The sequence below is a fragment of the Pinus tabuliformis genome, chromosome 2_1 (assembly GCF_031772625.1).
Source record: "Pinus tabuliformis cultivar Carrire ecotype Pingquan chromosome 2_1, CPIR1, whole genome shotgun sequence".
Lineage (NCBI taxonomy): Eukaryota > Viridiplantae > Streptophyta > Pinopsida > Pinales > Pinaceae > Pinus > Pinus tabuliformis.
Window position 1 is genome coordinate 838,163,641 of NC_142299.1, and position 16,215 is coordinate 838,179,855.

Here is a 16,215-nt window from a genome sequence, read left to right on the forward strand (position 1 = left end):
AACATTGAACCACTCCATAGGCATCATCCACTGATTCTTCCATTACCATTAATTGCCTCAATTTTTAATCACCCACCAAAAAGAGACATATTTATAATTTATTACTTTACATCTTTAAAAAAAAACAAAGTGTATAAATATACATTTTTATTTATTCACCATCTCCCGTACATATTTATAATTACAAATTATAAATAAAAATACCTTTAATAATATTTTTATAATTAAAATTTTATAAACAAATGTAAATTACTATCCTGCCTACCACTTTTCCGAGAATGAAATATATAAATTTGTGAGACATAATAAGAAGTTAAAAGGACTAATTCGTCATGACATGGATATAGACAATGATAACAAGGAAGGATGCAAAGTTCTAATAATGATAATGTATTAGCAAAAGTTCTCTGTCTCATTATTATTTTTGCATGTGATGTTATTGCCAACACTACTGAAAAAGAGTGGTGTGAATAGGGTAGGAGGAGGAGAGCACTAAGGATGAATGGCTAGGCATAGGGATGTGCCACAAAGCACTATATATTGAGAGCAATGAGCGTGAATAAGCTGAAAATGAGGGTAAGTGCCTTGTCCAAGAGGGCTTGTAGACGGTGGGTGGGTTCAATGGCCAGGGATGGTGTTTTTTATGACAGAAAATTGGAGCGGTGACTGCTATTTCAGCTTTCTTCTATTCTGTTCAAGACTGTGATCTCTGTTAACTCGCGAGTAGGTATTATCCATCACACTGAACCGCCTTTTCATTCATTGTACACCAATCAATCTCCAACCCACAATTTTCTGTATAGGGAGGGTGGGTTTTGGGGTTTGGTAGGAACGGGGAAGGGAGGGTTTGAAAGCACAAATGGCCGATTTGCAAGCGTTGGCAGGGCCTCCGAGTGGGGGTGCCACAGACATTATGATACCCAATGTGATTACGAAGAGACAGAGGCGACCCAGTGTTCGCCTGAATGAGATTGGCGACCAGTCTGCAGACTCCTACCTGAAAAGAAGCAAGCAGTGGAAAACCCCAGAGGAGAAACAATGGAAGGGCTTGCAGGAAGATGCCAGAAGCCCACTGCTTCAGCATCAGCATCATCATCAACAGTTAATCGGGTCTTCAAAGAGTGTTCCAGATTTGGGATTGGCGAACAAAATGTCGAAAACCAGACCTCTGGGGCACCTTGGGAATGGGGGGGTTAACATTAATAATCATGGAGGGAGCAATGACAGTCAGGGCCAAATGCAGGTAATACATGAGGATACAGCAGGGAATCAGAATATGGGGTCTGATGATGGGCACTTGCAGGTGGTGGAATTGGGCAGCGGACACATTAATGGGGGTAGGAATATGCAGGTGAAATCTAGGAGTGTGAGTAGGAAGATCAGGCACGGAAAAGGGAGGAGAGGAGGGACAAGGGGTCCTGCAGCGGCATGCGCGCTTGGGAAGTTTGCAAGGGCCTCAAGGGTCAGTCCAGAAGCTGACGACAATGAGAAGGTTTCGGGCGAGGATGGGTTTGGAGAGCCGTTATCGAATGCATCTTATGATATCGAGACGCCGGACGGTTTCCGGGATTTTGATTTGGATACCTCTGATAGCCCAGGGGATATGAAGGAAACGAGTGGTCTTGGGGCTGATTCGCCGGAGAATGTGCCTTTCAATCTAGCCCCATCCGAGTGCCACCACATTGTGGGAGAAGTCTATGGAAATGAGAGGGAGGAGTTCACCCTGGAGCGAAGAGACCAGGGCAAGTCAGCTGAAACTTGGGCTGCCAACAATAAAGAACATGCTCTTTCCTTGGAGTATGTGGACGGGAATGGATTGGAGTTGCCCTCTGACACAGAGACTAGGTCCAAGCAGGATGCTAATGAGTTTGTGGCAAGGGAGTTGAAACGTGAAGTGGGCAAGGAGGGCATCCCTGCCAATGCGAGGCACCGCCCCATGCATGACAGTGGTGTGAGGTCATGGTTGAATGGACTAGGGTTAGGCCGATATATTCAACTCTTTGAGATGCATGAGGTGGACAATGAGGTCTTGCCATTTCTGACACTGGATGATCTTAGAGATATGGGTATCAATGCGGTAGGTTCTCGGCGCAAAATGTACAATGCAATTCAAAAACTTCAGAAGAGTTTTACAGTATAAACAAATTCACGGCAGTATTTCCTTATCCATCAGTGTAAGACGTCAAAATCGAATGCCTCAAACGATTTTCCTTTTCTTCTTTTATTTCCTGGTAATGAATCACAAGTATTATACTTGAATGTGGCCTTTTTTCTGAGATGCTGAGTGGATTATATTTTTGGCTTCAATTTTATCATGTGCTTGTTTAGAAGTTAGGATGCTGACCTGTTGTCCTGTCTTTTTTTCGTAATATTTAATTTTTAATTCTAATAGTTTCCTTTCATATTAAGCTTACTATATTTTTTCCATGTTTTCATAATATGATAATATCATAAGTTCACATTGTGACGTTTCTCTCTTATATATAAATCATATAACATGAGTGTGTTTGTATGCATGTATTATGTTTGATGGCTGCTAGTTTAAAATTTGCAGGGACTTCTTATTCACACATTTTCAATTTTTGCCTTCTAAATTTTGTTCTGCATCTTATGTTTTGTTCACAATTTAGACATGTATCTTTGTAAAGAATGAAATACCAAATCAATATTCTTGTAAATAATGAAATGAAAATATAACTACGGGAAAAATAAGCAAGGATATGAATATTGTTGTGGCTAGTATTTATGGGTGATGCTCTTCTTTTTATTGGGCAAATTAGCTCTTTCGTTAGGATTTTATTGTGTTGACTGCCATTGAGAATGGGATCTCAAGATTTAAAAGCAGGTGCATGATTGGAACTAACGAGTGCAATGTTTATACATAGCAATGGTGTTAAAATGTTAGATTTAGCTGTGAGATCATAACTAATTCTTTTATATCGTTTTCTGTAAAATTATCACAAAATATTTGTTGTTACCCAGCGGTCTTTTTAAAGTGTCCTTTTCGAAATAGTTTTGTTAGATGATATTGATAGTTTCATGGATACGCTTGTATATTTGAGTATGAGGAGATAAGGAGTGAATAACAAATGTCGTTCAATAGATAATGCCTAAGAATGTTAAGGTCACTGCAAAAGGAGAAGACATTCTAATTATCGAAAAATTATTTGAAGATTTTTTGTACCTAATGGCTAGTGATACGAGTGGAATCTACAACTTTGAGGTTTATATGAAATGTGAAGAATGAGTTCTGAATCTCGTCTCTTTTTTCAACATAGAAACTATTATCATGTTACAATACCTTGCATACTTGACACACGTAGACATACATTTTGGGATATATATGCTGGATGGCTGTCGCGGAGATTGTAGTTTGTTATATTTGGAAAAATTTACCTTGGAGCTGGTCCAACTTCCCCACACATATTTGTTGATTGAACAATTGTTTGTGGAGCTATTGGTTTTCTCTACTCAGAAATTTGCACATTATAGCGGGCATAGTTTTAAAACCTGGAACTGGTCTTCAGACTGGCCACCTATCAAACTGGGTTATGAACCCGAACCAGATTTAACCAGATTCAATGCACTGGTTTAAAAAAACATGAAATAATTAATTTTTAATGAAAATATTGATTTTTAAGACTCCAGTGTCCAGACCATGAGTCCAAAGTTCAAACCATTAGAGACAAAATATGCAGAGTTTGCTCATCTATATACCATGTAAGTGTAAATTTATCAAAATAGTAGAGTGCAATATATATCTGCAACAAAATACACGATCAGTGAAGCTCTAAATGGCCTCTAGAGTCCAAAAACCATGCTGCAAGCTACTGGGCCGCCGGTCTACTACAAAGTACAAACCACTGATCAACATGATCATTGATTGAACTCATAACCACTACTAATGGGATCATCAATGGGAGCTACATAAACATCACCTGGCTCAAAGTCTTCAAACTTCTTGGATTCCTCTAGCTTATAATATGGTAGAAATTGAAAAAGCTTAACATGCCTAACTGGTGATTTTGGTTTGAGTGAAGGGTTCATCTCGTCTACCTAATAATATGGTAGAAAAAGCTTAACGTGTCTAACCAATTATTTTGGTTTGAGTGAAGGGTACATTTTTGTTAAGGCCATGGCAGAGGAGTTCAACAATTGATACTACCCACCTTAGAGGAGTTCAACAATCAATACCACCAACAACAAGGTACATAAAGGGCTTCATGCTTTTGATGAATTCATGCATGATAGAATTCAATGAAAATGTTGCAATCCGACTAATCCTAAAGCATTAAAACCTATTAAGTTTGCTAAATTTTGAGTGGGATATGAAATTCTACTTTCTCCATTTGAAGATAGATCTAAGTTTAGAACCACTCTCAAACATCCTGAAACAGTTAATAAGTAGAAGGATAATTTAAGAATTCAACATTACCATTGATTGCCAACATTACTAGGGTTGAGTTAGGTTTTTCGTTTATGTTTAGGGTTTAGGAGGGGGAGGGTTGGTTTTATAGCCAAGGGGAGCTGTTTTGGGAGGGAAAGAGGTCTTGGTTTCCTCCAAAACCACATCAAAACAGCCACCATGGGTCTTGGTTTCCCCTTGTGTGTGTGAGATTTGACTGGCGAGTTTGATACCTAAACGGTACAAATTGGCCCTCGAGTCTGAGCAGCTGGCCAGTTTAATATTGCACCCAGTCCAAGCAGCCGGTTTGACCAGTTCTGGTTCAGACCTGGCTGGTTTTGAAAGCTTTGGTTGCGGGTCCGACTTCTTGGTTTTAATCTATAAATGGTGAGAAATGAGACATAAATTGGTTGAGATTGTATTGGTGTATTAGGAATGGGAGAGTTAGTAAGTTGCTTATTGTATTGGTGTATTAGGAATGGGAGACTATGTTGCTTATTGTATTGGTGTATTAGGAATGGGAGACTTACTATGTTGCCACAAGATAGCTGTACAAGGTATTTGCATTATGTTTATGCATGTAAGCCTAAAGTTGGGAAGCATTATACAAAATTTCTCTTCTAAATGAATAAAGAGCAAGGTTTATAGGGAATGTGAGGAATCAGTTCTGAATTCGCACTTTTGTTTCAACATAGAGACTATGATCATGTGACAATTACTTGTAACTTGACACACAATAGACATAATTTTGTATATATATGCTGGATGACCGATGTGGAGATTGTAGTTTGTTATGTCTAAAGTGCACCTTGGAGCAGGTCCAACTTCCACACACATATTTATTGATTGAACAATTGTTTGTAGAGCTTATAGTTTGTTATACTTAGAACATTGCACTTTGTAGCGGGTCCAACTTCCAGGTTTTATAAATGGTGAAAAATGAGAGGTTGAGATTGTATTGGTGTATTAGGAATGGGTGACCTGGTATATTGCAACAAAGTAGTTGTACAAGGTGTTTGCGTAGTGTGTGTGCATGTAAGCCTACAGTTGGGAAGTATTATACAAATTTTCACTTCCCTCTAAATGAATAAAGGGCAAATCATGTCAAATTATCTTTCATAACTAAGATACTCTTATTATAACAATAGTTAATGTAAAATTTATAAGAAGAGTAAGGAATAGTATAGTATTCATGCTAATCATTGTGAACTAATAGATCGAGTTATTTTATTTTGTTCATACAATTAGGACACAAGCATACGACCAAAGTAAGATCCTTCATTTTATGTTGAAAAATAATGGTAGAAGAGATAAAATCATTAATCAAGATGTATCAATAATCTTCCTTATTGTCTCTTAATGAAACCTTTAAGGTAACTCTTATCATTTAGGAAATGGTTGTTTGTATCAAGTACAACTTGTTAAGTATTGCTTAATGTTACTTTTCATGATTTGGCTACTTTGAACCGTTGTTATAGATACCAGTATCATGAAACATTGATTTGCATGGAAGCTAGGTGAGATGATTGAGAGAACCTCTCAAATCAAATTGAATTCTCTTTAAAATTTTTAAATATTCCGCTAAGTTTTGAGGTTTTGTCCAGGTGGGTACTACTGTTAACTCCTTTCTTGGTAACATAGCTACTGGAGGTCATGTTGACTAGGAATCATCGATTTGACTAGACTAAGCCCCTAAACTGAGTTGGTTTCACCTGACTGAATCAGTTCAGAATTGCCTGGACATTAAACTGGTTAGACCCAGGTTGACCCAGTCAGCTAGAAAAATTCATCTAGGTTTGACAGGTCAAACCTGCGTGGTAACTTGTTTCACATCTCAGATGGCATTTATTTCACTGCCATTGACATGGACGATGTCAGTGCAACTTTTGAGTGGATCACTGAGCAAGGTCCATTAGGCCCAAAGCCGTTATTTTCAGAGTATGAATCAATGTGGTTGGGGCAAAATCCTGAGGCAGAAGGGACAAAACTTAGATGGCCTTCTGTATTCCTAGTTTATATTTATTAATCTGTTATCATATTTTATCATATGATTTCAGATCTGAATCTCGACATTGGATGGATTGAACTGTCCATTTTGGTTCATAACTTCATGTCAAGCTCCGTGGTGATTTTGATGAATGTTGATATCATCATATGATATACTCGGATATGTTATTTTTGTATTATATTCGGTGTTATGAGGTTACGATTTATTTCTAAATCATATTTAATGCAAAACACATTTTTTTGATAAAAATCTATATGTATTTTTCTCTATGCACAGTCATTACCAAATAGACTGGCAAGTCTTTGTCAAGTCTGGTAACTTCGGTTGTTAATCAATCAACATTTGTAATTGCCTTACTTTCTCTATTGTAGACTAATTTGGTCTTCTAGCCTCCATGTTGCTATATTCAATGAATTTGTGAGTATTTGCTTTTATAACTTTTTGTCATTGCATTTACAATTATGTTATTTTGCTCTTGAAGATCTACTTGCTGCACATAACTTTCTCGATGAATTTGAACTTCTATAAAATTTTCTCTGTACTTTTTGAAGTTGATTAATATGTTGTAGTTACTGAGAGTAGTGTTGATATTGGTGAAGTAATGATTCAAGTATACTCTTAATTAGAAATCTCTATTTGAATGGCTTGTAAATGAAAACAGGGCAATATCCATAAAATCATGAGGAAAATGCCTCCTATGTCAAGGAATTTTCATTTATGAAGGATTTTCAATTTTCTTCTTCTCTAATATTCATTCAAATGTTTGGTTTGTCGGATAGTATATTGTATTATTGAAAGACCTTTTGGATTGGACATTGACAGGTTAATGTATACTAAAGATTTATATTTGTTGTTGGAAGTTTTTGTTATGAACTTCGTTGGTGCATATTGAAAGTGAGATATTTGTCGATAAAGGTTGAGATTTCATACTGGCTATGCATATTTGCATAGATAGGGCATTTTGATCGTGAATGCTCTTTATCTTCCATCATATTTGGATTAGACATTTTGCATTTGTGTTCTTTCCAAGGCAATGCTGTAGTTGTTCTGAGATGAATTTTATTTTGCAAAATGCAGTCTCTGTCTTTTCTGTCAATTGTAATTATGGTTCTAACTTCTAAGCTCTGCTTTTTAAATTTTAGGCCTTGTTGAGATGACAATTTGTTCTCTTGTTTTTTTTGGTTCTTGTTTCCACTCTTCAATATGTTATGCTCCATACTTCTTATGGACGCGATAATTTTTGTGTTGCTTCCTTGTTCATCCAGTTTGTTTTTATCTACTAGGAATATATACATGCAACTTTGATTTCAATAGGGGCTATGCTTTCTTCAACGAGTAAATAAGGTGCCTTTTGTATTCGTTTTTCTGGGATAACTTGTTTTAGTATTATGCTTTTGTCTAGCTCTATTGTGAAAGGATACCTTGAATGATTCACACTTATATAGCTATATTCAGTGATCACAACTGCTTTAAATGATATATTGCGATATATTCATCAAAATGATATTTGATGCCTAATTTATTCCGTGATATTTTTGAAAATATCTCTGATGCATGCAAAAAATCCTATAAAAGGCAAAAACCTTTTTCTATTTTATATTTTCTTATTCCATATTTCTAATGCTTGCCAATTTATTGCCATCTTTTCTGATAGCCTGAGCTTATGACACTGATGATATTTTATTGCTACAAATATTTGCAATAGTTGGTGCAACAATGATGTTGAATGGCATCATTTTTTGGTTTATATCATAATTTCTTTTATTATATATTTATCAACATTTCACTAAATAAGTTTGCTAACTATAGTTCACTCTTTCATTTATATTGTGATTCTAGTTTAGATTCGTAGTGAAGTCACATCAATATACTCTTGTTTTAACTTAAAGAATTTCGTTGTTGTGCTATTAGATTGTCATAGCAAACTTGATCACCATAGTTTTCATGTTGTTTACATATACAATAATCCTTGTTGGATCGTTTAGTTATGTCGGGATGGATAATTGGTTATTAATATTGGTATGCTTTAAGCAAGTTTATTTGCATGGGGGAGAGTGATGATGAGAGGTTTTACACGTGTTTTTCTACATCCTTGTTTCTTTTTCCTGGTAAGTAAACGTGTTTTTCTACATCCATTAAAAATAGAATAATGTAAAAGATTGTGTGGTAAGCATAAAACTATGCAGATCTGTTACATGGTCCGAAATGCAAGAATTGACCCTTAAACTAGTTTGACTGAAAGTCTGATATTAATATGCTATTTGATTCAAATGTTTACTGAAAGCTGGCAAAAGCCTCAAATGATCCTATATCTAGGTTTCACCTAGGCCACTTCTTCATCTTCATTGAGGGCAGAATTTTTTTGACTCTCTGGTTGGAGAGTCATGTATTTTAAAGAGCTGCCCTTTTCCTTTTTTCGCTTTTAATCCAATCCATCTGTTATCTCAGGTTCTAGAGAAGGCTTCTCCGAAGTTGTTAGGTTTTTGCGTAACACCGATTGCCTTTCACCATTCATCTTGTCAGAAGGCACTGATTCCTTCCCTTTTCTGATTGACTTATCATCTTCTCTAGTTCACCTCTTAGTATTTACTAGGTGAGGAAAGTAGTGACTGTGACAAGGATGCCTTCACAATGTTATTTGTAGCATAATGTGGCATAACTCTTAGCAGTTGATTGGAGCACATGCTCAGTTCCGTTGAGAGGTGGAACTTTGTCATTTGCTGATGCAGTTGGCCCAAGATAAACTTAATATTTTGTTTTTAAATTTTCCTTTTAGGAGATGCGTTAGGCCTTCCTGTGTTGATAATGTCGCTTGAGTCCCATTTCATCATTTGTGGACATTAATATAATTTCTCATTTTCTTTCTTCTTAGCAACTTGCTGGCCAAAAGGCTGAAAAAAATTGGTATGCTAGAGCTACCTGGACAGAACCAAAAGAAACCTCAACTTTCAAAGCTTCATCAATGCTTGCTTTCTTATATGTTTTTTAAGGATGGTTTCATCTATATTCCTGGTTACCTCAGCTTGTCATTACGTTGTAGTATGATGGTCCCTCTATCTCAGCTTCATGTTCTCATCATTTATTCCTAGAGACAGACCTTCATCTTCTAAAGGAGTATTGTACAATGTTCCACCATGTTTCCAGGATGGGTGGATGTGGGAACAAGGAAACACATAGAGGGAGATGTGTGGGAGAACCCCCAAATTTTAGGGAAATTCAGGGGGACGCGGGGATATATATATATATATATATATATATATATATATATATATGCTAATCATGATTCAAATTCAAAATCAATAACAAAATACATTGATTCATACATCATAAATGATTCAATGAAATCGAAATAGTAAAATATTGTGCATATTGATTTAAATTCGTCATTCATCATTCTAGAATATATATATATATATATATATATATATAGGCGTAGTCTAACTTATAGACGAAATTGCCTTTTTCACAGACATTTTTTCTGGTTAATTTTAATCAAAATTCGACAAAGATTTTTAAAAGCTTGAGTTTAAATTGTTTAATCTGCATAATTTGAGTGCCCCTAGGGTTTTTCAGGGTGCTGAATCTATTTATGCATTCAAAAATATGTTTTAAACAACAAAAAATCTTGAAATTGCATTGCTAGATTTTGGTGAATTCTAGTGAAAAAGGCTATTTCGTCTATAGGTTAGAATATGCCTATATATATATATATATTCTAAACATGATTCAAATTCACATTCAATAACAAAGTACATTGATTTATACATCATAAATGATTCAATGAAATTGAAATGGTAAAATATTGTGTAAATTGGTTTAAATATGTCATTCATCCTTTTAGAATTTACATTGATTTAAATTCATCATTTAGAACCTACATTGATTTAAATTCATCATTCTAGAACCTACATTGATTTAAATTCATCATTCATTATTCCAGAGTTTGATTAGTACTAAGCAAAATAGTAGATACTAAAGTCTAAATACTCAAAAATACTAGAGTGATGAGTTGGTCTGATGTCATTATGTGAAATTTTCAAATCTATTGCAGCAACTGGAAATTATTCTTCTAACTAATTAGAAATTAAGTGCAGTTTATTTGCTATGACAAATAACGAATAAAATTACAACTGCAATTTTTGCTATAAAAACATTGCGGAAAATAAAATACTAGAACTGAGAAATATAGAGCAGACACAAAAATATGATAGTGATTTTTGGATAAATGTTCTCGGAAAAACCCAATGCAGGAAAACCGATGCATTAGCTGAGGGTTTTATTATTATTCTTCAACAATAAATTTGAGTACAATAAAATGCATGCCAAACGGGCAATTTTTTTCGAGAGAAATATTGGCAAAATTGAGGGAATTTTGCCTTCCTCCAAAAGCAATCCTGTAACAAAAAACGAGCCTCAAAACTGGCTCTAGAAAAGCCTTGCGTAGTTTTCTATGCTGGCTAACTTGCATTGCTCAGAATCTGCTTTTGATGATGACGTCTTGGTTGTTGCTGTCACTAGAAATGATTCGCTTGGCCTCTTAGTGAAAATCCCGGCCTCCAACAATTGAATTGATTACCTCTCTTGCTGAATTGAATTGTCTCTTTGAGACTCTGTGCAAGCCCCTACACAACCTTCCGTGAATAACTTTGACCTCCCTCAATTGACTCTTCCGATATTGGAAAATTCCTCCGGATTCTTGCTACTGATCTCCCTCTCACCTATGCTTCCTTCTGGCTTGAACCCTTCTCCCTGCTTGAACTCTGCAACTGGGTAGCTCAATCTACCAAGGAAACTTGCTACTCTGGTTTGTCTTGTTCCAACCCCATCGACCTCCTCTTATAATCTCTTGTTGGCTTACCAACGACCATGATTAAATCCTCATCAATGACTAATGACTAATATCATCTCTGAGTCGATCCACGTGAGTTTCTAGAGAAATCTCACTTTTCTCAATTAATTTCTGTTAATTAATCACTTTTCCTAAGTCAGACTTAGGAAATATTTAATTATTGGTTAATTAAGTTAATAGAACCATCTCTAGGTGTTTTCTCCTGAAACTTTTTTTGGGTTCTAGAGTTCTAGTGTTTCTTAGCCTCTCTGACCAAAGTTGACACTAGAACACCCGTCCGACGCTACAAAAACTAAGACTCCCTCTTAGTGAGGAAGGTTTTCTACTATCTCATAACATCCTCCCAGACACGTTGCTCATGTCTGACAACTGTGAAAACCTGCCATTGCCCACCAAGTTACTGCACAACTTTGATTCATCTGCTACTCTGAGCTAAACGAACCTGCATCTACGCTGTTGCAGACATTACATTGCTGCCAACTCTGCATTGTGCTATAATTGATCTCATGCTGCTGCTGTTGCAACTGAGAAACAATCTCTGAATCAACTGTGTTTTATGAATTGCAACTGTCTCCTGAGAATCTGACTGCTACCAGTCTCTGCACTCTGCCCATTGAGAATGCCGACGTTGCAACTGCACTGTGCCCCTCAACATCTGACTGCAACTATTACTGCAATTGCCCCTTAAGAACTAATTGCGCCATCTGACACTGATCCACCTACTATTGAATACTGCAGGCCCCTGTAGCAAGGGTGTTGATCCACATGAGGAAACACCTGTCCGATGTAGTCTTCCTTGGACCCTGCTCAAAAATTCTGTAACTCTAGTGACTAAGATTCAGTGTCACCCCACTTCTCTCCTGAAGGTATAATTGCTTACAATGCGAATTCATCCTCCAACCTGGAAGACAATTGTTGATCTCTGATGAAGCGGCTACCTACTTCTGCTTCTCATTCTTGTCCTTTTTCATTTGTGGACATTAGGTATTGTAGTGACCAAACTCACCACATTTGAAGCATTTGATCTTTGACAAATCCTTCTTCTTTTCTCCTCCCTTTAAGCCTTGTCCCTGACTGTGACCTTTCTTTGCCTTTCCCTTTGATGCAAGGGCTACATTCTCCCCCTCCTTCACACTCTTCGACCCTCTACTGTTGCCACTAAGAGTACCCTTGACTAAAGCAAGTCTCATCTCCTCTTGTGAGAAATCTGCCCACAATCGATCCCAAATTGATCGCTGATCTCGTCCAGTGATAATTTGCACGAAAGTAGACCATTCCTCGGTGAAACCATTGATAGCTACACGCACCAGCTCATTGTCTTGAGGTATCTCTCCAACGCGGTAATCTCATTCCGAACATCCTGAATCCTGGTGAGGTAGGGAGTAACTCCTCCCTTCTGCATCCTAGTGGTTCTCAGCTTCTCCTTCAAGAACATATTTTGATTCTCAGAAGGATTATGGTAGAGCGATACGACAACATCCCACATTTCTTTGGCCGTATTCTTGGTGCTATGTGTGAGACTACACGATCTCGAACTCCATTGAGGATCAATCTCTTCGCCTTGGCCATCTCCTTATTATAGTTCTCTAGTTGCTGCGAGTTTGTCAGTACAACTACAACTCTCTGCATGTCTTCAGACCATGCTCATCTAGCAGGAAAGTCATCCTGGCTTTCCAGATACAATAATTCGAGGTTCCATCTAGCCTATCCTGATCTCAAAGTCCTACTGAGGCCATTTTCTGCAAAACTTCACAACTAGGAAAATAAAAAGGAACTTCCTCCTTTCCTGCTCAGCTATTGCTCAACTACTTGCACTCCTTACTGGAATGCGCATAACTGCTACTGTTGCCTCGTTCTGCCTTCAATTGCTCTCTGAGACTACTCGCTCAACCTTCCAATTGTCCTTTTCCGGAGACTGGCACACGAACTGCAATCTCAGCAACTCGAACTAGCTAGTCTTGCAATCTCGCACGACCTTCTCCAACTGGAAATCACAAATTTCCTCCTACTAGCAGGATCTGGAAACCCTCTGAGAAAAATCCCTCGTGTGTGCTATTTCTCTTCCACGTGATGCTGATTCTACTTCTGCAATCATTGCCGCAAACCAACTGCGCCCAGATATGCGCAACAGAATCTCTGCTCTACTCATTAGAAGTGCTTCCTGGCAACACCACTGCTTGTTGGCACTGCTTTTGAACAAATCGAATTCTTTCTGCCCCCTACAACTGGAAAATCAAACCCTTGTCCAACAATTCAAACTGTCTGGGTAACCTCTACGTAGGCCAAAAAGAAATTCGCTCGACTCCCTCTAAACTTAGAAATTTCTCCCTCTCTGTCTCTGAACCCCTGATTTGTCAAACTTGCTCTGACACCTTGTGAAATTTTCAAATCTATTGCAACAAACATAAATTATTCTTCTAATTGATTAAAAATGAAGTGCTGTTTATTTGCTACAACAAATAACGAAGAAAATCATAACTACAATTTTCAACATAAAAACGCTACGGAAAATAAAATACTAGAACTGAGAAATATAGAGCGCACACACAAAAATATGACATAATTATTTTTAGACAAATGTCCCTAGAAAAACCCAATGTAGAAAAACCAGTGCAACAAATGCGCGTAGTCTAACGCGGCGGAGGAGTTGCCTGGAAAGTTATGGAAATTCCGGTCATATTTAGAGAAAATCCGGCAAGGATTTTTGTAAATCCAAGTTATAGTTGTTAAACTTCAAAATTTTAGGTGTCTTAGATGTTTTTGATGGTGCTGAATCCATTTCCACCATCAAAAACACGATTCAAACATTGCATCTACAAGATTTTTTGAATTTTTTTTTACCCAGATTCCGGCCACTTTCAGCTGTCCGGGCAATTCCTCCGCCTCGTTAGAAGACTCCCAACAAATGAGTGTTTTATTACTATTTTTCAGCAGCAAATCTGATTACAATAAAATGGATGCTAAACTGGCAAAATTGTTGAGGGAATATTCCCTTCCTTCACAAGCAAACCTGCAACAAAATGAGCCTCAGAACTAGCTCCAGAAAACCCTTGCGCAGGCCAACTCGCACTGCCCAGAATTTGTCTTTGATGATGATGTCTTGCCTGTTGCTGCCTCTGGAAATTATTTGCTTGGCTTCCTGGTGAAAATCCCATCCGGACCTGCAACAACTGAACCTATTTCCTCTCTGGCTGAATTGAATTGCCTCTTTGAGGCTTTGTGCAAGCCCTTGCATAGCCTCCTGTGGATAGCTTTGACCTCCCTCAGTTGACTCTTTTGGCACTGGAAAATTCCTCTGGAATCTTGCTATTGATCTCCCTCTCGCCTCTCTTCCTTCTGACTTGAACCCTTCTCTCGAACTTTGCAACTGGGTAGCTCGATCCGCTAAGGAAACTTGTTACTCTGGTGTGTCTCCAACCCCATTGACCTCCTCTTATAATCTATCGTTGGCTCATCAATGACCATGCTTAAATCCTCATCAATGGCTAAGATCATCTCTGAGTCGATCCATGTGAGTTTCTAGAGAAATCTCACCTTTCTCAATTAATTTCGGTTAGTTAATCACTTTTCCTAAGTTAGACTTAGGAAATATCTAATTATTGACTAATTAACTTGATTGAGACATCTCTAGGTGTTTTCTCCTGAAATTTTTTCTGGGTTCTGGAGTTCTAGTGTTTCTTAGCCTCTCTGACGAAAGTCAAGACTAGAACACCTGTTTGATGCTACAAAAACTAACACATTAGTATCTAGAGTCAAGATTCAAAATTCAAAACTGAAAATGAACAATGGACAATGAACCTTGTTATCAGGATTGGATTGGTCATCGAACTGGTTGGCCCCAAGACTGGGAACTAGAAAAAAACCGGATCAAAATATTGGTTGACCAAAAAATACTTAAATATTCAAATTTTGAAAAAATACGTAAATACTCATGTGCATCCATATGAGTCCAAACCATTATACACAAATATGCAAAGTTTTTCATATATATAGAAAGGGTGCATATAACCAAAATTGTACAGAGTTTAGTCCATCTTTGAATCAAAAATACATCGACGTAGAGGTTCTAGATGGCCTCTATAGTCCAAAAATAATCACGCTACAACAAATGCCTACATATCATCAAAATCATCGCTTATATTGGGATACTCATCATCAATATCACCATTTAAGCAATAAAATAAGACAAGAAAAGGTTAACCTGTCAAATCGAGATTCTGTTTGAGTGATGTGTACATTTTCACTAGGATCATGATGTAGGAGTTTAACATTCAATGCCACTAAAATTGAGTTACATAGAGGGCTTGGTGCTCTTGATTAAAAGCGAGTTCCATACATGATGGAATCACATGGAAATGTTGCAATCCCCCCAATCCTGAAATCCTGAAAATTGTTAAGTTTGTTGGACCTTGAGTGGGATCTAAAGTTGTACTTTCTCCATATAAAATCCAATGAGGTTGGAACCACTTAAACATCCCGAAACAATTAATGGTAATGTTAAAAATTAAGTAAAAGGATGAAGTTATTTTCATCCTTTTACTTCAAGAATTTAACATTATCATTAATTACATGGCACTAGTAGGGACTTAGGGTTGAATATTAGACTTCCCCACACATAAATTATTGTTTTTAGATAAAATTTAGGGGGCACCTAGATGCCCCCTTTATTGGGGGGATGCCCAAAAGTCCACCTTTTTTGAGGGGGGATGCACACAGGCACCCCTTTTGAGGAAATGTGTTCCCCACATTGGGGGAACGTTTCCTTGAATTCCCCAAAAGGGGGATGTGGGCAAACATTTCCCCAGTCATCCCCCTGTCTCAGGAGCATGGGAAATGTCGGGAGCGTGCCCCCCACCATGGGGGATGCATTCCCATGGAACACTGCTATTGTATCTGCAAACTGTGTTTGTAGGAACTTGAGCTAGTGGTGCAATTCATTTTCAGATGCTCCCT

At 37.4% G+C, this 16,215-nt stretch overlaps 1 protein-coding gene across 1 annotated transcript; it reads left to right on the top strand.

Moving 5' to 3' along the window:
- Positions 1 to 485: 485 nt before the first annotated feature.
- LOC149203265 (uncharacterized) lies at positions 486 to 6,796 on the top strand. Its single transcript, XM_089403370.1, has 2 exons — positions 486 to 2,174; positions 6,010 to 6,796. The coding sequence occupies exon 1, from the start codon at positions 860 to 862 to the stop codon at positions 2,138 to 2,140; it is 1,281 nt and encodes a 426-aa protein (XP_089259496.1). The 5' UTR covers positions 486 to 859; the 3' UTR covers positions 2,141 to 2,174; positions 6,010 to 6,796.
- Positions 6,797 to 16,215: the final 9,419 nt, after the last annotated feature.